Source organism: Myotis yumanensis, unplaced genomic scaffold, assembly GCF_028538775.1.
Source record: "Myotis yumanensis isolate MYYU_CA2020_CCGP unplaced genomic scaffold, mMyoYum1.0.hap1 SCAF_11, whole genome shotgun sequence".
Taxonomy (NCBI): Eukaryota; Metazoa; Chordata; class Mammalia; order Chiroptera; family Vespertilionidae; genus Myotis; species Myotis yumanensis.
Genome location: NW_027223762.1, coordinates 41,970,557 through 41,992,761, shown reverse-complemented (window position 1 = coordinate 41,992,761; position 22,205 = coordinate 41,970,557). Strand labels below are relative to the sequence as shown.

The 22,205-nt window shown below is 53.0% G+C and overlaps 1 protein-coding gene across 1 annotated transcript; it reads right to left on the bottom strand.

Moving 5' to 3' along the window:
* Positions 1 to 1,639: 1,639 nt before the first annotated feature.
* Positions 1,640 to 21,800, bottom strand: ATP6V1B1 (ATPase H+ transporting V1 subunit B1). The gene is made up of 14 exons (XM_070429431.1): positions 21,612 to 21,800; positions 16,967 to 17,022; positions 10,030 to 10,128; positions 9,730 to 9,823; positions 9,058 to 9,135; positions 8,040 to 8,179; positions 7,009 to 7,110; positions 6,349 to 6,446; positions 5,207 to 5,330; positions 4,888 to 5,038; positions 4,563 to 4,645; positions 3,717 to 3,821; positions 3,421 to 3,550; positions 1,640 to 3,212 (listed from the first exon to the last, which is right to left on the bottom strand). The coding sequence occupies exons 1-14, from the start codon at positions 21,727 to 21,729 to the stop codon at positions 3,049 to 3,051; spliced, it is 1,542 nt and encodes a 513-aa protein (XP_070285532.1). The 5' UTR covers positions 21,730 to 21,800; the 3' UTR covers positions 1,640 to 3,048.
* Between the last annotated feature and the right edge of the window lie 405 nt (positions 21,801 to 22,205).

The following is a 22,205-nucleotide window of genomic DNA, read 5'->3' as shown; positions in this document are numbered from 1 at the left end:
TTCAAAACAAAACAAAACAGAAAAAGACAATGAAGAAAGCAAAACCGCAACCCCACCACTCACAGAAATCACGTCTATTACGATCCGCTGTATCACTTAGGGTTATATTGTGAGCTAACTTAGGTCGACATTCCCCTTGACAAACGCACATTGTGACGCAACCCTGGCCCAACACCCGAATGGATGCGCGGTCCTTTCCCACGCGCTGCAGGGAGCAAAATGGCTCCGCTGGTTGGTTCCTTCGCATGGATTCCTGGAAGTCCAATTAGTGGGTGACGGGAATGAACATTTTATTAGCTATTGACATGTTTCCAAACTGCCCTCCAGCAAGGTTTACACAGCAGCGGCGGGACAAGTTACTTTGGGCGAGTTACCTTCTGTATCTCAGTTTCTGCATCAGCAAAAGGGGACACTTGAACCCAATTCACCAGGGGAAGGGATGCAAATGAGAGGAGGCTGGCTGAGTAATTTGCTGTTATTAAAAGGAACTCTTCCAACCAGCACTGGATATTAGGGTTTTAAATAAATGTTCGCTAATTTGTTAGTGGCAACAGTGTTCTGATTTGACTCTTTGATTGCCAACAAGGGTTAAACAATTGATTATCAGTGTTTTTCTCTTCTGGGACTTAATGTATCTTATTTCTTCGAGGGACTTAATGTATCTTTTATTGACTTATCAAACTTATTAACATAGTAACCCTTTATATATTTTTGTCAGTATTTTCCTCAGTTTGCCTTTTAACTTTGTTTAAAAATATATTTTGTTGATTTTTTTATAGAGAGGAAGGGAGAGGGATAGAGAGTTAGAAACATCATGAGAGAGAAACATCGATCAGCTGCTTCCTGCACACTCCCTACTGGGGATGTGCCTGCAACCAAGGTACATGCCCTTGACAGGAATTGAACCTGGGACCCTTGAGTCCACTGAGCCAAACCGGTGAGGGCTGCCTTTTAACTTTTTACAATATAGTCAATCAGTGTTGCTTGAGTCAGTGTTGTTACTGAACAATCTATATTCTCACCCCTTCTCAATTAAAAATGGGCAAAGGACCTGAATAGACATTTCTCTAAAGAAGATATGTAAGTGCCAATAAGCCCATGAAAAGAAGCTCAACATTGGTCATAAGGAAAATAAATAAAAATCACAGTGAGCTATGTCACACCCAGCAGGATGGCTATAATACAAGCCACAGATAATAAGTGTTGTCCAGGGTGTGGAGAAATTGCAACCCTTGTGCACTACTGGTGGGAATGTAAAATGGGGTAGCTACTTCGGAAGTGGATTTGCAATCTGGCAGCCCCTCAAAACATTACACATAAAGTCACCATCTGACACCCAGTCATTTCACTCTCCCCTGATGCCTCCAAATGGGGCATCAAGAGAAATGAAGACCTATGTCCACATAAAGACTCGTCCATGAGTGTTCATAGCAGCATTATTTATAGTAGCCAAAAGTGGAAACAATCACATGTCCATAAACTGATATATGAATAAACAAAAGGTGGTATATCCATGCTGTGGAATATTATTTGGCAATAAAAAGAAATGAAGTACTGATACATGCTACAACGTGGATGAACCTTAAAAATATTACGCTAAGTGAAAGAATCCAGTCACAAAAGACCACATATTGTCTGATCCAATTTAAATATATTTGTATTGATTTCAGAGAGGAAGAGAGGAGAGAGAGAAACATCAATGATGAGAGAGAATCATTGATCTGCTGCCTCCTGCACGCCCCACACTGGGGATCAAGCCCACAACCTGGGCATGGGCCCTGACTAGAAATCGTACCGTGACCTCCTGGATCATAGGTTGACACTCAACCACTGAGCAACACTGGCCGAAATGTTCAGAATAGGCAAAGCCTAGGGCTTGGAAAGGGGCCGACAGGGGTTTGAGGGGTTGGTTAGCAGGACAGGGTTTCTTTTTGAAGCAATGAAAATGTTCTAAAATTGATTGTGGTGATGGTTGCACAACTCTGTGAATATGCTAGAAGTTGTTGAGTTATACAGTAACAAATCGGTAAATTGTAGAGTATGTAAATTAAGTCTCAATAACACTGTTATTAAATGAAAACAACCCTATGCCCTGTGGATACCCAAAAGCTTTCCCTAAACGGCTGTGAGTTGTCATGGGAATGGGACTTTTATCCCCAGGGTCTCCTTTGATGTCAGTTCCTGATCCAAGAATTCTGGCTGGTTCCACAACACAATGACCCAGAAATAGAACTCAGCCCTTTTCCGGAAGTTCCATTCCTCCAGTCCTCCTTGCCTCTGAGCAAGTGTTCATGACTTCATTGTAGATGGGGCCGAGGAGACAGGAGGAATGGCGTTACAGAAGGGCAGGCAGCTTTCAAAGCAACATCCAGTATCCTGGATGCTCTTCACCCATTTTTAATTAGGGGCTTCTCAGCCTTTCGCCCCCATCCCCAGGTCACGCAGGGTCTCTCTCCAGCAACTCCCCCTCCCTTCCTGTCAGGAGCACACCAAGCTCTTCCCTAGCCTCTCTCAGGCAGAGCTGGTGAACGTCAGACAAATCTTTTGTGGCCTGGAGCCCATCCTCCACCCAAGAAATGTATCAGGATATTTCCTAACAAAGATAAATATCTTCCAAAGAGAAATTCTGCTGTCAGCTGTTAAAAGACACCGATGTGGCTAGGCTTTCTTGTTTGTTTTTAAAGTAAAGAGAATAATTTAACGAACCTCCTGTACCCATCACCCGCAGCTTGAACCATTAGCAGTGCTTTGCCAATCTTGTTTGCACATAAGATAAACTCTTCACCTCAATTACTTTTCTTTTGGGGGCTTTTAAAATACAAATACAAATGCTCCTATCAGAACAAGACTTAGAACACAGGCTTGACAATCTGTTCTTTCCCAGCGCTAGGAAGCCAGGGAGAGGGATGGAGCGTAGGCGGGGGCTGAGGGTGGCGCGGTTGGCTCAGGTGTATGGAACCTTCAGGATGGGGGGCCGGAGCGGGGAGAAGAGGGGTGCATGGGCGTGATGCGGAGGGCAGGGGTCCCAGGACGGTGCTGAGGGCGGGGCTAGAATGCGGTGTCAGACGTGGTGTCCTGCGGCGCCCCCTCGCGGGAGTAGAACTCATCGACCACGCTCTGCGGAATGCGCTTCAGCATCTCCTTGGGGAAGATGCGCAACAGCTTCCAGCCCAGGTCCAGCGACTCGAACACCGAGCGGTTCTCATAGGGGCCTAGGGGCAGAGCACGAGTGTCAGTGTGTGTGTGTGAGCGGTTCTCATAGGGGCCTAGGGGCAGAGCACGAGTGTCAGTGTGTGTGTGTGGTGTGTGTGTGTGTGTGTGTGTGAGATGATGTGTGTGTGTGTGTGTGTGTGTGTGTGTGAGAGAGTGTGTGTGTCTCGGGGTAAGGGGGTTACTGCCTGAGCGCCCCAAGCGCCTCACCCTGGTTGATGAAGTTCTTTTCGAACTTCTGCAGGAATTCCAGGTAGAGCAGGTCCTCGGAAGTGAGCGCCTCTTCCCCCACCACGGCCTTCATGGCCTGCACGTCCTTGCCGATGGCGTAGCAGGCGTACTGGGGAGGGCAGAGGGGGTCACGGTCACCCTAGGGCCTCCGATGAGGGGTTTTGCCAGGAGAACAGCTCGTGGTCTGGATGGGTCTCAGCCCTTCAGCATCTGAAACCAGCCGACCCCCCCCCCCCCCCCCACCTCCCGGAGCCCCTGGCCCCGCTCCTTCCTACCAGCTGGTTAGAGACATCGCCATGGTCCTTTCTTGTCATGCCCTCACCAATGGCGGACTTCATCAGTCGCGACAGGGAAGGGAGCACGTTGATGGGAGGGTAGATCTGGGGGCGCAGAAGGTGTGGCAGAAGGCAAGGTCCAGACTTTCCCTCCTTCCCACCCTGCTCTTCCCCACCCACCCCCATGGCTGTCAGGGGTCCTCCTTCATCCTACAGAGAAGTGGGTTGCACCGCCCTCCTTCATCTCTCACAAACTCTAGGGCTTGAGTGTGTAGGTGTCGACATGTGAAGGGGGGAGATGACATGATATCAGTTCACGAAAGCCTCACTATTTCAAAACGTTTGATTGCTGGACGAAACCAGGTTGAAGCTTAAGTTAGTAGCTACAAAGAAAGAACCTGCCCAGCAATGAGGAAAAAGTCCTAGGGGTTGTTGCCTTGAACACCTTTGCTAACCCATTGGCACATTATTTACCACCTACGCATGCCGGTTACCCATTGTTTTCTGTTCCGAAAAGAGAAGAGAGGGGGTATTTCTTTAGTATCTACTATCTGCTAGGTGCTTTCTGTTTGCCAACGTATTTTATCTTCCAAAATGCAACTGTGTGATGAGTATTATTCCCATCTTAGAGAAGAGGAGACCTGGGATCAGTGAGGTGAAATCATTTTCTCAGGTTCCCGGAGCCAGGTAGGCTGGAGTCTACCCAGACCCGCCTCCTGTCCCTGAACCAGTCTTCCTGGGGGTCACCTCCTGAGTGGGGTTAGCCTGGCCTGGCTTCTCATTCACAGAGACACGAGGCACAGGAGGGGGGTGGAGGAGCAGAAGGCGGCTGGGAGGGGACAGTACCTGTCTGTTATGAAGCTGTCTGTCCACGTAGATCTGCCCCTCTGTGATGAAGCCGGTCAGGTCTGGGATCGGGTGGGTGATATCTACGAGGAAATTCACTGGCCTCAGTGTAGATGGGGACCAGGTCTCCACCCACTCGGGGCCACCTGGGTCCTTTCCCATCGTGGGAGTGAAGGAGTAGATGGGGGCAAGGAGAGGACAGTATCTACCCTATGGAGGAACAGAACTACTGCACATCTGGGCAAGGAAGCACGGGCCCTTGAAGTGTGGGGTGGGCAGGGAGGGCAGGGGGCTGTGGAGAGCAGTGGGCAGGGAGGAGGCTCACCGTCATTGGGCATGGTGAGGATGGGGATCTGAGTGATGGATCCACCCCGGCCGGACACACGGCCCGCCCGCTCATAGATGGTGGCCAGGTCTGTGTACATGTATCCGGGGAAGCCCCGGCGCCCCGGCACCTCCTCTCTGGCAGCTGAGACCTGCAACATCCATGGGCATTGGGATAAGAAGGGGGTGAGAGGCTGAGACAAGGAATGGTGACTGGAGGCTCGGTGACGATGGGAAATGGACTGGGGGCCGGCCTGGGTGGGCGAGCTCCGGGGTGCAGGGGCTGGGATGAACCCGACCCCCCTCACCAGCCACCTCACCTCCCGCAAGGCCTCGGCGTAGGAGCTCATGTCAGTGAGTATGACCAGCACGTGCTTCTCGCACTGGTAGGCGAGGAATTCAGCAGCGGTCAGCGCCAGGCGAGGGGTGATGATCCTCTCGATGCTGGAGACACGGTCAGGGTTGGGGTGCCTGTGCTCTGTGTAGCTCCAGTACCGAGTGGGGAGGGCACTGGGAGCTGGGACTGTGCAGAGCAGCAGAGGCGTGGACACGGCCAGCCCCTCTCCCAGCCCCCAGGTCAGGGCTGTCACTCTATCAGGTCCCACACTCTCGGCCCGTGGTCCAAGGTAGGAAAGAAACAGAGCTGGGCAGGCAGGGAGCTGGGTGAGAGTGGGACAGGCAGGCCTAGGAGTATCTGAGGAGGATGACAGAGCCCCGTTTCTGTGGCCTGAAGGTGAGAGGCTCTGGCATATCAGAGGGAGGCCGTAGGGGCTTCTGCCCTAGCTCCCTCTTCCCCTGGGGCATCCGCCCTGGGGTCAGCTGGAGCCCTGTCACTGCATCCTCAGGATCCTTTCCTCACTGGTCCCCCACTGGTCCCGAGCACTTAGTGTGACTGCTGGGCCCTGGCCACCCCTTTCCACTCAGCATTCCTGAGTTCCCGGGGTGGGCGGGCTGGGTGCCTGTGGGTCTCTCCTTTGGTGATGTCATCCCGGCCTGCAGAAGTCTGTCATTGAGTTTTGGGGGAACTCTCAATACCCATGGCAGTTCATTAGAATTGTTTTTTTTTTTCCATCCACTTGACCCCCACTTTAAACTCACATGTTCTAAACTGTAAAATAGCAGGTTTTTCTAAACAAATGGCTTAGGGCAACATCTCATTAGTGCTGACTTTTTGGAAGGATGAGGAGCCGTGACTTGGGACCGAGGTTGATCGCAGGTTGTGGGAGGAGCAGAGGGACTGCAGGCAGCAGGCGGGGTGCTGGTCGCGCTCCCTCTGTCTCTTCCCGAGCGATTTTCCTACCCCTTACCAGCCTCAGGTTCCCCCTCTGCACAACAAGGGGTTGTTCTCCCGGCCCTGGCCCCTGGCTGTAGCTCTGGGAAACCCCTGAGCCCCTGGACTCTGGATCCTGGAAGGGGACAAGGCCTGCTGCCTCCGGGCAGGAGACACCAGGAGAGGACTCACGTGGGGTCGTTGGCCAAGTTCAGGAAGAGGCAGACGTTCCCCATGGTCCCATTCTGCTCAAAGTCGGACTTGAAGAACCTGGCTGTCTCCATGTTCACCTGGACACACAACAGGGAGGTCTGGGGTGGGCCCTGTGGCCTGAGGGCAGGGCCCAGGCCCCTCCTATCTCTTCTCCGTGAAGCCTATGGACTGACTGTCTAACCGTCACTGGGGTGGCCCTAGGGTTGAGGGGCAGAACTGGTTCGCTGCCCAGTCCTGGGTAGGGTCTCATCAGACCCCAGAGTGTCGGACTTCTCCAGGGTGAGCTCTGCTCAGTGCCATCCCGCCTTCCTTGGCCAGCTGCTCCCCATTAACTTCCTGCCCACCCCCCCCCCCCACACCTGGGTCTTTGTATCTGCCTCCCAAAGCTGTCTTGTCTCCCCAAATTCCCTTGTGAACTCATAGCTCCCATGGCCTTTGGGGTGCCCTGAGGGACACATGGCCCTAGTCACCGAGCCCACCGCACGCTCTTGCCTCTCCCACCTACAGGCCCAGACGCTGACAGCTTCTCTCGGAGAAGGAGTGTGCCTCCACCATCAGATCAGGCCACGCCAGGGGCCCAGGGAGACTAGGCTGACCACCCACAGCTTCCAGAACTTGCCACCTGCCAGCCCCTCTTACCCCCATGGCTGCAAAGACGATGGCAAAGTTGTCGTCGTGATAATCCACCACGGCCTTGGATTTCTTCACTAGCCCCGCCTGGCGGCAGATCTGGGCAGCGATCTGGGGTGGGCGGGGTTAGGAGGGCGGACGTCAGAGCCCTCCGCACAGACTGCCATTGAGGAGGGCGGACAGTCCCCAGTCTGTCCTCCTGCCAGGACTTCAGTGGGAGGGACCCACAGAGATGAAAGGCTACCCCAGGCCCTTCAACTTTTCCCATGGGAGACACTGCCCTGCTCTGCGGCTACTAAAGGGCTGAGGGTGCCTGTGAGGAGGAGCAGGCGGAATAGCGGTGCCGAAGAGCAAGGGCCCCAGCCTGGGTGTGGGGCAGCCTGGCCTTCAGACCCCTGCGCCTCCCCCACCAGCCCCCCAGCAGCCTGCTGGGGTTTATCTGGGCACAGAGCTGCCCCGGCCGGCGGGGTGAGGGGCCAGCAGCCACACAGACCAGACGGGTGTGTCAGGAGGAGGACAGGGGTGCTGTGCCCTCTGGCCACTCAGACAGTTCGAGGGTGAGCTGGGGCACAGCCAGGAGTGTCAGGTGGGGTGGTCAAGGGAGGAGCATCTGGAACCCTGTCACCCCAGCTGCCACTCTTGGTGGCAGAGGCGGGGCAGGAACCTGCACAGGGGGGCTTCGGGTGGCCGTGGGGCTGGCATGAGAGGGGCTCACTCGGTGCACGGAGTACTGCCCATGACAAGGCCCAGTGGGTAGAGCTGACCGCTGAGCAGGGCTGTCACCATGGGGCTACCCAGGGGCTCTCTCGTGAGCCAGGGAGCGCCCCACTCTCTTGGGCAGAGGTTTGGAGACCTGCTTGGGCATGACGAGGAGTCCTGTGCAGCCCTGCAGACCTGAGTTGCCAGAGGACAACTGCCAGTCTAGATGCCGAGGACCCCAGCTCAGCTGGCCCCTGCCTGCTCAGCAGAGGAGCCCCTCTCGCCCGCCTCTGCCCTGTCCCTTGTCCTTGGTGGTGCCTGGGGGCTCCCAAAGGCCTTACCTCGTTGTGGGGGAGCCCAGCTGCTGAGAAGATGGGAATCTTCTGGCCACGGGCAATGCTGTTCATGACGTCGATGGGAGAGATGCCCGTCTGGATCATCTCCTCAGGGTAGATGCGGTTGTAGGGGTTGATGGGCTGGCCTGGGAGACGGCAACCGTGGACCCTGCTCAAGGGTTCAAATCCTCCCTCGCCCTCCCCAGCCCTCCTCCACCTCCAGAGCAGCACTGTGGACAGAACTCCCTGCTATGATGGAAATGGGCTCGACGGCACCTCCTCATCGGGTAGCTACTGAGCACCTGAAATGTGGTTTTGTTTTTCTTTTATGGAATGAATTCGTTTAAGTAGCCCCATGTCCATTGCCCCCTTGGACAGTGCTGCCCTGGGGCCCTGGAAGTCACAGCGGGCAGGAGCTCAGGCTGAGGGCCCCGTGGTCAGAGCCAGGCCCTCCTCCGGACGTACAGGTGCTGTGCAGGGTTAGGGCGACCTGAGGGCGGGCTCAGAGACCTCCTGTTTGAGTGGGTGTGTGTTCTGTGCTCTGCCTCCGACTTGCTGAGTGGCCTTGAGCCAGTCAAGGGGTCCTCCCTCACATCCTCAGTAAACGGATGTGATAGGGCTGGAGGGCTCAAGACGGCCTCCCTTGGAATGGGGGAGAGGCTGGGGGTGCTGAGTCTGCTTGTGCAGCTGCCCCAGCCAGCTCTCAGGGGCGGGACAGGGAACCAGAAGGCAGGAGAGTGGTCTTGGGGCACCTGTGGAACCTTCACAGCGATGAGGCATCTACGGGCTGGATGTGGAGTGCTGACGGCAGTACTCAGGCTGTGTGGCCCTGGGGGGACAGAGGGCCCTTGCTGCTCTCCTATCACACATGATTGGTCATTAGTCTGATCAGCCCTGGAGGCGAGCCCTGGCCTGTGTCTGGTGCAGAACTTCCAAGGACGAGCTGGCAGAGGTGATGACTGGGGTTGGGGAAGGGGGTTGAGGGCTGGATCCCAAAAGCCCTGTAGAACTTCCGGTCACTCACCATTGATATCAAGGAAGTCCTCCGCCATGACCATCGGTCCCTTGTCAATGGGTTTGCCAGAACCATTGAAAATCCGACCTGGGGGTGGGCAGGGGGTATTGGAGAATGCTCAGGGCCAGCCCTGGGTCTCGCACTGCTGCCCACCTCCCACACCACCCCCAGCTCCCACCTGCCCCCCACATGCCAAGTACTCTATCTCCTTCCCCTTCAACCCTTGGTTACCCCCAGAGAGCTGGCTACAGTGACTGTCCCTTGGGAGTCTTCCTTTCTTTCCTGGAAACCTTTATAGGCAAGGCCTTGGCCCAGAACAACCACTCTAATGGGGTGATTTGGGGGGCTGGGGAGAGGAGAGGGCCAGGTAGAGCAGGTCTTGGGAGAAAATTAGGAGCTGGGCAGTCCACTTCGGGCTGACCCACATAGAAAGCTACCTACGGTGCCTCTAGTTTATTGAGGCTGCCTTCCTCATTCACGGAACACCTGCTGTAGTCAGGCCCTGAGCTGGGGTTGAGGGTCAAAGAGAGAAGACATGACCCCTGACCTCAGAGAGTTCACAGGTGAGGCAGACGTGTACACAGGCAGTGACAATGCCGTGTGCTAAATGCTTGGGGAGACGTTGGATGCAGGACAGACGAGCATACCCACCCCTGTCCCACCCCCACCCCCACCCCTCACCCAGCATGTCCTCTGACACCGGAGACCGTAGGATGTCCCCTGTGAATTCGCAGGTGGTCTTCCGAGCATCAATCCCAGAGGTCCCTTCAAACACCTATGGGACAAGAAAGAGGTTAGTGACTCTAATAAGGGGCTTGCTAGAGAGAAAGGTCTCCATTCTCCCATGTATGCCCAGCTCTGAGCAAGGCACTCTCAGGAAAATGGGGGCATTTCCTGCCTTTGGAGCTTACCAGATAATGTGGGACCTTTGTGGGTTTATTCATTTATTCAACCAGCCAGCATCTCATTGGCACCACTTACCTGAACAATTGCCTTGCTCCCAGACACCTCAAGCACTTGGCCACTCCTCTGAGTCCCATCTGGGAGGGTGAAGTTGACGATCTCAGCATACTGGGCGAACTGGCAGGAAGGGAGAGCAGCCCAGAACAACACTGAGGCCAGAGGTGAAGTCCCAGTCCCCTCCCAGTCCTCCTTGATCAAGTCCCAAGCTTCTATCCCCCCTGTTGTGCTCAGACACTGTTGGAAACGAACGTGAGGGACGGAAAGTGGCAAGTTTGAATTCTTTTCTGCAGGCAGTATACCTGAGTGGGTAGAAGCACCAACTTCAGAGTTGGAAGACTAGTTAGAATTGAAGCTCTGATGCTTAGGAGCTGTGCCGTCTTGGGAAGTTATATAATCTCTCTGAGCCTTAGTTTTCTCATCTTTAAAATGGGGATAATAATAATAATAGCTACCTCACAGGGCTGCTATGGGGACAAAAAGAGATAACATATGTAAAGCCAGTTAATTGGCATTCAGCACCTCATAACAGCTCAATACAATTTAATAGCTATGGTGGCTGTTTAGGTCTTTTGGATGGTCCAGTTGCCCCTGGAGACTAATGGAACACACTGTGCAAACATGAAGATAAACACAAAGTAAAAATAATAAAAACAAAGTTGGGATTATTCTAGGAATTCAAAATTAGTCTAATTTTAGAAAGTCTATTCATGCAATTTCTTTATTAGTGGATAAAAAGGTTTTAAAAACTTGTGGTCATCTCAAACATTTTTTTTTTAAAGTTAAAAAAAACCTCAAACCTATCCATGATTAAAAACAAAAGACAAGAACAGGGGTTGGGAGGTCAAATATATGGCGATGAAAGGAAACTAGACGTTGGGCTGTGAACACATAATGCAATATACTAATGATGCGTCATAGAATTGTACACCTGAAATTTATATAATGTATTAACCAATGTTGCCCCAATAAATTTAATTTTTTTAAAATATAAGAACAAAACTACTCTATAAAAACAGAGACTAGCCCAAACTGGTTTGGCTCAGTGGATAGAGCATCGGCCTGTGGACTGAAAGGTCAAGGGCATGTACATTGGTTGCGGGCACCTCCCCAATAGGAGGTGTGCAGGAGGCAGCTGATGGATGTTTCTCTCCCATTGATGTTTCTAACTCTCTATCCCTCTCCCTTCCTCTCTGTAAAAAATCAATAAAATATGTATTTTTTTAAAAACCAGAGAATAAAAGGGAAATTCCTTAACCCCCAAACGTATCCCCCAAAACCAACTGAAAACATTATACTCAATGGTATAACATATAAACATCCGTTAAAATTGGGAGCAAGACAACAACGCCTGCTGCCATCATTCTGTCCAGTGTGCACTGGAGGAACTAGACAAAGTAATAAGATAAACAGAAAATAAAGATTAGAAGGAAACAAAACGGCAAAATGAAAACCCCAAATCCTAAACCGATAAAGAGCATAGCCCTCCAAACACTGTAGACCAATTTCTTATATAGATGCAGAAATGATAAATTGTTACTCAGTAAATCAATCAGTGTATTAAATAAATTACAAGTAGGGTTCATTCCAAGAATGCAAGCCTAGGTCAATCAACATTAGGGAATTTGCCAACAATTGACAACAACAACATAATAAAATAATAATAATAAGGAGTTTGTTAACATAAGTGAGAAGAAAAACTCCATAGGCTTAGGTAAATAGAAACTTACAAGGTGTTTGACAAAGTTGGCAGCTGTTTCTAATACAATTTTATGTAAAACAGGAGCGGAAGGCAACTCTTTGAACACTAGACTATTTACCAAAACCAACATCAACATCCTGGTAAACGGTGAAATGCGAAACCCATTTTCATTTCCAATAAAATCAGTAACACAGAGCCGCCTGTGTCACTGTTGTTACTTAATTTTTTTTGCGGGGGGGGGGGGGGGGGAGAGAAACAATCAAACCAAACCAAACCAAACAAAAAGAAAAAGAAAAAAGTATGCCAAATCATAAATGGAGACTGTTCTATTTTTTTAAGTGGTCAGAGGAGGAGACTCTATTCTTCAAAAATGTCAGTTTCTCTGGAAATGTTCCAGATTATAGGAGACTAAACAAACATAATGACATAAAGACCAATAGCAAGAGACATAATCTCCCTGGCTTGCACATGACATTATACACTAGTAGCTAGAAAAACCCAAGAGGCTGTAGTCAAAACAAAAACAAAACGACAAACCCCCGGATTAAGCCGAAACCGGTTTGGCTCAGTGGATAGAGCGTCGGCCTGCGGACTGAAACGTCCCAGGTTCGATTCCGGTCAGGGGCATGTACCTGGGTTGCGGGCACATCCCCGGTAGGAGATGTGCAGGAGGCAGGTGATCGATGTCTCTCTCATCGATGTTTCTGACTCTCTATCTCTCTCCCTTCCTCTCTGTAAAAAATCAATAAAATATATTTAAAAAAAAAACAAAACCCGGATTAATAAGAGAATTTGGCTGTATACAAAATAAACATATAAAAATTAAACTCCTTTTCTTCCTTTTCTAGCAAGAAGCAGAAGAGGAAATGAAAAAAAAAAGCATTCTATCCACAATAGGGCCCAAACTCATAAAATATTGGATATAAATGTAACAAGAAAGGTACAAGAAAAATAATAAAACCTTATAGGGCATAAAACAAGCCCTGAATAAATGGAGAACAGAATTGTTTTTCAAGACAGAGTGACTTACCATCATAAAAATATAAATCCTTCCAAGAGTATACAAATTAAATGCATTCCCAAAAGATTCTTGTTTCTCCTGGAATTTACAATGACCTTAAAATTCATATAAATGTCTGAGACTATCCAAAAACAGTTATAGAAAAGATCAGGGGTGGAGGACTTGCCTTAGTGGTGAGTGTTGGTGTGAGCAGACAAATGGATAAGTGGGACAAACTTGAGAATCGGAGACAGAAGCCAGGTTTTAGGAACTAAATATGGCATGTTAGTTCACAGGGGGGAAATAATTTATCGAACAAATGGTGCTAACATAACCAGGTATCTACTTAGAAAATGCCCACATTAGAAACACAAAAACATACAATGCAAACATGTTAATATAAAGCTAAGACAAACAAACAAAAGTCCTAGAAGAGCTTTTCTTCTTCCCTTTCTTTCTGAATAATCCAGCTAAAAGCAGGATGAGAGAGATGCCATGAAGACAAGAAATCCAGCAGCCATCATTGAAAAGCTAGAAATATTAGATCATATAAACATTTTTCCTTTCTGTATTGTAAACATGGCATACACAAATGTGAACAATAAACAAAGAGCTCCTGGACTCAAGCCACACAGCTCACAGAGTAAAATCTAAACAGATAAAAAGGTGCTCATCTCCCCTAGTCCGCAGGAAAAGGCACATAAAAGCCAGCCAGTGCCCATTGTCATCTATTTGACAGACAAAATTAGAGCAGAGAACATAGTCAGGGAGGGCAAGGGTGTTGAGGAGTGAGTCCTCTCTTACAGGGTTGGTAGGAATGTGAGTTATCTGAATCTTGCTGGGATAAACCCCAAACTGTCAATGTCTGTTTAAAAAGAAATAGACACTTTGAACCAGCAATTCATTTCAGGGCATCTATCCTGTAGCAGCAATAAATTCATCAGTATAAAGAGGATATATATATTGTTGTACTATTTGGAACAGCAAAACCCGGAAACATGCCGAATGTCTAGGAATAGTGGAACTACAGTCACAGGACACCCATACCATCCCCGACTATGCTGCTATAAGAAAGAGTAAAATGTGCATCTATTTGATGTTTTAAGAGACTGACACCAATCTCTGACATGCCTCTATTTGCCAATATACAGCAGGATGTCCACATGGGTTATTTCAATAGGTTGTGGGCAGATAGTTAAAGTTTATGTGTCTTTTCTTTGTTTCACTAGATCCAAGGAGCATTTTTAAAAAAATCAAAAAGTAATAAAAAATTGGAACATGTTCAAATGGTTATTCACCATCATTATTATCATTTTATCCCCTGCTCTTCACAAATTAGTGACCTTAATGGCCAGGGAGGCGGGACGGATGGCTCAATTTGCCAACCCGGTGTGACCAGCGCGGGGTCCACTTCCCTGGGGCACCCCTGCTGGGGTTGAACCTGAGGCGGGAGGGTATGCAGCCCTGATAGTCATCGAGGGAAGCTCTATCTTGGGTCCCTCCTGGACCTGTGAAGAAGACGCCTGGAAGGCGACCTGATTGTCCCCCTAACCACCTCTCAGACCCATTGCAGGGAGCGTTTTAGGGTAAGGGGCTAGGCCCGAGAGGAATGCTCGGAGGTCCGCTGGGCTGGTAACTCCCAGCCGTCTTTGGCTTCTCGGCCACAAGAGGGAGCCCGAGAGCAAGGGTTGTGTGGCCTGGGCCGCAAGTGAAATGAGTCCTGGCTCTGTTCCCTCTGCTGCTATCTGAGCCCGCCGCTGGCCTCTACGCGGAGCTGAAGGTGGGCTGCTCACCTCCGGAGGAAAACCACTGGACGGGACACGGGCCAGAGTGGGCCCCAAGGAAACCAGACAACGGGCCCAATAGAAACCAGGCAGCAGGGTGATAAACAGCCATCCTGTTCATGTGGGTTTCTGTGGGCGAGGGAGGAGGGTGCGGGGAGGAAAGGAGAGTGAAGACGGAGTGGCACAATGTGTGTCCCTGAAAAATGAAATCTGAGAAAAGGAACTTCAAAAAGCAGAGAGGCCACAGTCACACAGTAGGAAGAACTGTCAGAACCGTCACACCCAGGCAGGGAGAGTGCGGCCTGGACTCCTTCAGGAAGAGAAGCCAGGCTCTGGGCGTTCCTGTGTTGGGTTTCGTTTGTAGGGAGTGGTGGTCATAGCCACTGAGTCCGGAGCAGAATTCCATTGAGCAACAGCGAGCGTTTAACAGGAGGAGCACCGTTTCCCAGCCACCTACTGAGCAAGCCCGAGCCTGACTCTCACTGTGGGTTGCTAAGAGCATTGCAGGGAGTGGGGATGGTACAGGACAACCCGTCCCCTCTGCTGGGGATTCAACTGAGTCCTCAACCAGCCCTCTCAAGCACAGGGCAGCTGCTGTACACACCTGGAGGATCAGGAAGTTCTTAGGAAGACTGGCAGGAACCCGCACCTCGGAAACTCAGATGAAACTACCCAGAAATTTCACAGGGACATGAACACATACCTTCAAACGTTTGCATACAAGTTCAAGGCCCTTATTCCCTGGGCTAAGAACCTCTGATCTACACAAAATTCTTCCCCCAATATTTTTCTATCTGAGGATGGAAGCAGGACGTTAACTGCCTGTGTGATTCAATGCGGACGGGAGGTGGCGCTGTAGAGGAGGAATTGTGGCATTTTGCCCAAGCAACTCTAGAACAGGGAAAGGGGTGTGAGACAGTGAAGAGGGGTGCATAAAGGTGCCTTCTGAACTTATAAAACTAACACTACCGACTCCTCTCCTTCCCCTCGCTAGCCCAGGGTCCATCACTCAGTTGTCCTGTTCTCTAAGAGTTCCAGATGTATGCGATCGTCATAGACCCGTAGGTCTGGGGAGCTAACTCCAGTTTCCTAGTCCGGCCCACTTTACAGTTGAGGAAATGGGTGTCTGCCTCGGTACTGACTCTTCATGTGGCAGCGGGTCCTACAGGCTGACAGGTATAGCAGGGAGTGTGGTGGAGGTGGGCGACGGGGAGGAGATGGCACCGATGTTTAATCAGGCATATGAGCGCATCTGCCTTCCAGCCAGAGCTATTGCTGGCTGTTTTCAAGGAGAACAGGAATTACACATTTACCTGATTTGGTCCTCACAGCAGCACTATGATCACTTGATAGATGAGGAAACTGGGATTTACAATCCTAATTCTGTCAATTGGGAGTGGAGCTTAATATTCTGTATTTTGAACAAGTTTGCAGTTGGTGCAGATGCTGCTGATCTAGAATTGACAGGTGGCTAGCAGAAGGGTGAGATGGAGCTGGGATTAAAAGTCAAGAAGCCTGAGTCAGACTGTGTGGCCCCAGTGCACACACATATAACTGCTCCACCGCACTGCCTCCAGGGCGTCCCCAATATTAGTGGGTCAAACAGTAATGTCCACTGAATGTGGAATCTGTTTTCCAGAAATGAGTGGGTCTGATTTCTTTAGTATAGTTGGCTCAGGTTTTTTTGTTTTGTTTTTTTTAAAAAAAATATTTTTGTTGATTTCAGAGAGGAAGAGAGAGAAACATCAATGATGAGAATCATTGATCAGCTGCCTCCTGCACGCCCCCTGCTGGGGATCAAGCCCACAACCAGGGCATGTATCCTTGACCAGAATCGAACCTGGGATCCTTCAGTCTGCAGGCTGACACTATCTACTGAGCCAAACCAGCTACGGCTGGCTCAGTTTTTGACAGGTCCATATTTAGTCATGCTAATATTTATTCATTCATCTCATTCACTTACTCACCCTTCCTTTGAACACACTGAGTTCCTACGATGGGCTGGGTGTTCCATGCAAGTGCAGTGAGGGGCTCTGGGAGCTCAGGATTAATAAAACACCATCCATGCCCAAAAGGAGGGCACAGTGGGGGGAAGTGGATAGGGAGGTAACATGTTGCCAGGTGGTGGCCAAATGCCCCCAGTGGATGGGACACTGACAATGAGGTGGTACACAAAGCTGAGGAAGTTACATGTGGCCATTCTAATGCTGAAGAAAGAGACTCAATAGCCTGGATTCCCCAGCTCGTTGGTGACAGAAGCAGGTCCCCCAAGGCCTAGAGTGGGCCCCCCACTGGAAAGGCAGGAAGGGAACTTTGGGTGGCTGGGAGAGAGCTGGGGAGGAAGATGTGGGCGTGAGTGGCAGGGGGGCACCTAGGGGCAGGGCAATTTAGAAGAAATTCTGCAAATCTTGCCCAGGGGTCAGGGACTCCCGGGATTTGGCCTTGGTGCCTGGGAAGAGGCCGAAGTCTTACCTTGACCTGGTCCAGCACCACCAGGGGCCCATTGACGCTGCACACGGTCCTGTAGGCTGGGGGAGGAGTGTTGGGGGAGGGTGTCACATCCAGACACACACAGACACACACACACACAGACACACACACATATACACACACACAGACACACAGAGACACAGACACACACACACACAGACACATACAAGCACACACATAGACACACACACACACACACAGACATCTTTGGCCTTCCCTTCCCTCCCGCTAAGCACCAGCCCATCCCCTCCCTGGCCTGGGCCATCAGGGTCATTAGCTGTGACAGAGCCAGCCACCATTGCTGTAAGGGTCATGCCCCTGCCTGCAGGGCTCCACCGCCTTGGACACCTGCAGGAGGCTGGGGGAGGGCCGGGGCCAGGGCAGAGGCCCCTCGGAGTCCTCCCCTCCCAGCCACACAGAGCCTTTCTCATCCCTGAGGCTGCTTCCCCTCCGGCCTCGGCCCCTCCTCACCCACTCCCTCCTCTCTGACCCACAGTGTTTTCCTAAAGCTCCCAGCCCCCAGCCGTGTCCGATGGCCCTCCCCTGCCCTCACCAGGGCCACACTTCTCTCCATCACCCCACGCTGATTGAACACCGTGTGTGGAGGGGGTGCAGGCATCCGTGAGAAAAACCAGCCAGCACCCCTGCTCTGCCACGAGGCCCTGCCAGGGAGGCATCCGGACGCCCCAGGTCCACCAGGTGCCCGCGGGGAGGAGAGAAAGCGACAAGGAAGGAGGAAGCGGCCCAACAGTGGCTGCAGAGACCCATAAGGGGGAAATGAGCTCTGCTTGCAGAGAGCGGTTGGGTTTCACATCAGAAGACACTTCCTCGCTGCTGTTGGGGCCCCAGTGGGAGCAGCCATGCTGGGCAGTCAGGAAGCCTACTTTGGCTCCTGGAGGGGCTGGCTGAGGGGCCCTGGGGCCCTCCCTCACCCACACCCCTCCGGTACCGGAGACCTTCACTGGGGTCCTTATAAAGCCCCAATGAGACAACTGGGCTGAAGGAAGTTGGCAGGCAGGATGGGCAGGGTCTGTGAGGTCGCTGGGTCACTCACAGGCTGGAAGGACGGCCCAGGGGCCAGTGGTCCAAACACCCTTTTAGCAGACGAGGAACACAAGGCCCAGAAGGATGAGGAGCCAGCCCGGGTCACACAGCACGCTGGTGGCAGTGGAGTGGCTGGGATTCCCTCTTTGTCCTTCTTCTCAGACCACATTGCCTTATGCTTGTAGGCCAGCCTGGCACCAAGCCACCCCACACCAAGGGAGCTAAAGGGCCCCGCTCACGCCCCCTGGTGGTCAGACCCTTTACTTTTGTTGGATATGAGTTACTTTCACTGAGAATCGAGTTAGGAAAACCCATTGGGTGAGGGTGTTTTTGCCCAGATAACTGCAAGGCTTTCCTGGGTTTAGACAACTAGGAAACGTAAGAACAGGAGGAGGGCACCACCAGGTAAGCCCTTCTTGGGCTTGGGCCCGGAGCAGGGTGGGTACTGAGGCAGGGTGCTGAACCAGAGGGGCGGGGAGGGGCACTTCCTCCACAGGCCTTCCTGAGCCTGTGCAGCCTCTCCCTCCAGCTGCTGGCCCACCCCCTCTCCATTGTCCGAGCTGACACTTCGGGTTGCACTTTGGGCTGCAGGCTGGGGGAGCCCCTCCCTGACCCTGTCTCCCCTCCGCCTTCCCTGTCAAAGACTCAGCAGGGGGCTCTCGCAGCCCACTAATTAGGGCGGCCCAGCCACACACCTGCAGAGTCCTGGGAGAGGGCTGCGGGGGCGCCCAGGCGTGAGGCCAGGGTGGGGGCAAGCCTGGGGCAGCAGGTCCCTCACCTCTTCCCTGATCCTGTTGGAGGGATTAGGGAAGGGGGGGCAGGGGCTAGAAGCTGAGGGTTCTTAGAATCAGCCCAAGACCCTGCTGGGTGGAACTCTCAGTGTAACCTCTCTGGCCTTTCAGTTGAGGAAACCGAGGCAGCCAGTGGTGTGGTACTCAAGCCCCCGGGCAATCTGACCTGGTTCCATCCCACCAGCTAGGCCACCAGCCCGGCCATCATCATTTTTGCTCATGCTGTGCCCCCACCCCTTACCCTATCAGCCTAGCAACTTGTGCCCCACACGACCCGATAAAGCTCCATGCCACCTCCTCCCCTGGGGAACAACTGTAGCTCTGGGGGTGGCAAAGGGGTCCCTTCTTTCCTGGAGTGGACATGTTGGGGTTCACTCCCCATCCCAACTCTACCTCCCCCCTTCTTTCTGGCCCATTCCCTCCCCAGCCACTGAAGTGCCTCAGGCCACCTCCTCCTCCGGGAAGCCTCCTGGATTCACTCCATCCATTGGCCCCTGAGCCCTGGGGCTGGGAGCCAGCTGCCCTCCTCCTATGCACCTTCTGTCTCTACACAAAATTCTCCTGGAAGTGCTTATAGGCCCCGGGTAGAAGGCCAGACTCGGAGGAGGAGTCCGGCTCAGCTTAGGAGGGCAGCAGCTCTGGGTTTTGTGCCTATCCATGCCCCTCCCCCCAGGAAGAAACCCCTCAGGCCCTGAGGAGGAAAGGAGGGAATTGGTGAAAGCTGCAGGTGCAGAGCACTTGGGGAACCCTGCCTGCCCTGGGGGTGGGGGCTGTTAAGGCGGGGCTGGGGCTGGCCCCAGGATGTACCCTGTGAGGACACTGGTGTGCCGCAAAGCAAAGGTGGTGGCCTTTGTCACTGCAATGACATCGTTGACACAGCTGTGGAGCCTGAAGGGGCTCCCCCTGCACTGCCCCTGGCCTCTGGGTCAGCTGTTGTGTGTGAACACCCTTGTCCGAGTGGGGGCCACACGGGGCAGCACACTTGCAAACCTGGGGTTGCGGGGGAGGTTGCTGCCACCCCTGGATTCCAACCTGGGTCAGACCTGACCCAGGCTTGTTGACTATAAACAAGGAACTGGCTAAGAGGGATCTGAGGGGGGGGCCGTGGCGGGGGGTGGGGGTGGGGGGTGGGGAGTGCAGCCTGCAGGGTTCCTGGGAGGGTACATTCCAGGGAGAAGGAGAGCAAAGCATGTAGGTCCGGACTCCAGAACCCACAGCCCACTCGGACCCCGGCCGCAATCCCGGTCCCACGGGGAGGGGGATGACGGGAGGAGCCTCCCATCACATGGGACTGGACAAAGGTCAGCGGACTCCTCTCAGGTCTCCAGGCCTGGGCTCTGGACCCAAATGGGGCCCAGTCACTGCATATTTCTGGGCCTTGGGGACCTCCTCAGCCCTGGGGAGGATCTGGGCCTTCATCCTCTCTGCACCCACACAGGGCAGAGCTGGCAGGACATCTGGATCAACCTTACACCACTCTTCTCAGCAGCTCCTCAGCGGAACGTACTCCACCCTCAGTGCCTGCTGGGGCCTAAGGAGGTGCCTCACACCCCTGGACTCCTCCTGGGGCCTTGGGGCTCCACTCCCAAACGCAGACTGGGCTCCAAGCTGCCTCTCAGGCCACTCCTCCCCCCATCAGATGTGTAACTGGAGAGGAGGGAGGGGTGGCTGTGCTACACCAGCTTCTCCCCAAACACACCCTCTTAGCAGCCTCTGGCTCTGCTCAGCTGGTGCTGGCCAGGCCGGTTTCCTCCAGTGGGCTGGGCTGCTGAGAATTCTAGAATAAGCCTGGGCAGGGAGAGTGACCTTGGAGTAGGAGAGATGGCAGGGGCAAAGGGCTCCCTTTGGTCCTCAGGGCCTCACCGGGTTCTCTGCCCCAGACACTTGAACTTGGGCCACTTCTGCAGGACAGGCCCTCAAGCCACTGCAGGGCCACGCCCTCTGAAGCCTGCAAAGATGCACTCTGGCACACACACCTGTACACCTGGACGCCAGGCGCTCCCCCTCCCCTGGCTGTGCACACACAGACATGGACAGCACCTGAGCACACCTCCCCGTGTTCACCCCGTGAGCATGCACACTGGAGCATATACACCCACACGTACACACCCTCACCCTGAGTGTACAAGTTGCACACACAGTGTCTCCCTTTCCCACTTTGTCCAAAATGACATAGATACCCGCATTTCTTCACTCTGATCACACACACACTCAAACTGTCACACACATTCACACATATCCTCACATGAGTGAAGGTGAGAACACGCAGGCACACGCCTTCTCTGGCTATACACACTGACATCCACCCCAGAATGCACACGCGGCACGCACCCATCGATGCGTGACACAGTGTCACGTAATTCCCATCCGGAGGATGCACACCAGCTCTGCATTGCTACACATCTCCCCCAAGAACACGCGATCACACGTTTCCTCATGCTGGGCCTGGATACATACCCCAAATACACGTGTTCACATACACACACACTCTCAGGGGCAGGTGGGTGCTCTCTCTGGACTTGGGGTCTCCATGCAGGTCCATAGTGATGACGGGGAGCTTCTTGCAACAACTCCCCTGCCGTCCCCTCTGGGGTAACCTGGGCTCGGACCCCCATCTCTCCACCTGCAGAGGTGGCTCCTTGCACCGGCAGCTGATGGTATCACTCCACTGGACCGAAAGCCCCCTAGGCCGCTCCCCCCACCCTCTGGTCCTCCTCTTTCCCTGAGGCTAAAAAGCAGTGCCTGAGGACCAACAGCCCACCCCACGCTCACCCACTGGGGGTCATACTCACTGACACGGGGGTGAGTAATGTAGTTTCGGGTGACCGCCTGCATGTGCTGGCGAGCTGCGCCCAGGTCGCTACCACTGCCGGGGAGCCCCCCAGGCCTGCTGTCTACCTCCATGGCCATGGTGAGGTGTGCGGCTGGAGCAGAGTGCCTGAGCCGAGCCGAGCCGGCTGACTGACGCAGGTCCAGCACTCCAGGTCCAGCTGGAGCTGGAGAGAGCCAACCAGCCTGTCTGCCCCGTGGCTACCCCTCCCCTCTCTCCTCCCCTCCTCCCCCTAGTCAACTGTAAACAGGGAAACTTGGTTTCCTGGAGCAATTCCAGATCTGGGAGGTGCTCTAGGCCACCTGAAGCAGGAGGATGGGGGAAGGGGGGCACAGGGGTCTGGCTGGCTTCTCTCACTTCTTGAGGTTCCTCCACCCCAACCTGCAGCCAGTGTGAACTCATTTCCTCCCCCTGGCCTGGAACTTCAGGTGCTCTGACAGCCCCACACCCCTCACCACATCTCTTCCTGGTCTCACCCCCCTCAATCTTCGCTTCACCATCTCCACCAGCAACCTGCTGTCACCCCACACTCCTTTCCCTGACCATACGGGGTACT

Bases quoted from the DNA above. Each gene is read 5' to 3' on its own strand.
- ATP6V1B1 (XM_070429431.1), bottom strand. From the start codon at position 21,729: ATGGCCATGGAGGTAGACAGCAGGCCTGGGGGGCTCCCCGGCAGTGGT. The intron at 3,822-4,562 runs GTACTGTCCCCT...CTGCGCCCCCAG, and splicing joins GACAGCTTCATAACAGACAG to ATCTACCCTCCCATCAACGT. The intron at 3,551-3,716 runs GTAGGAAGGAGC...TGCCCTCCCCAG, and splicing joins GCGATGTCTCTAACCAGCTG to TACGCCTGCTACGCCATCGG.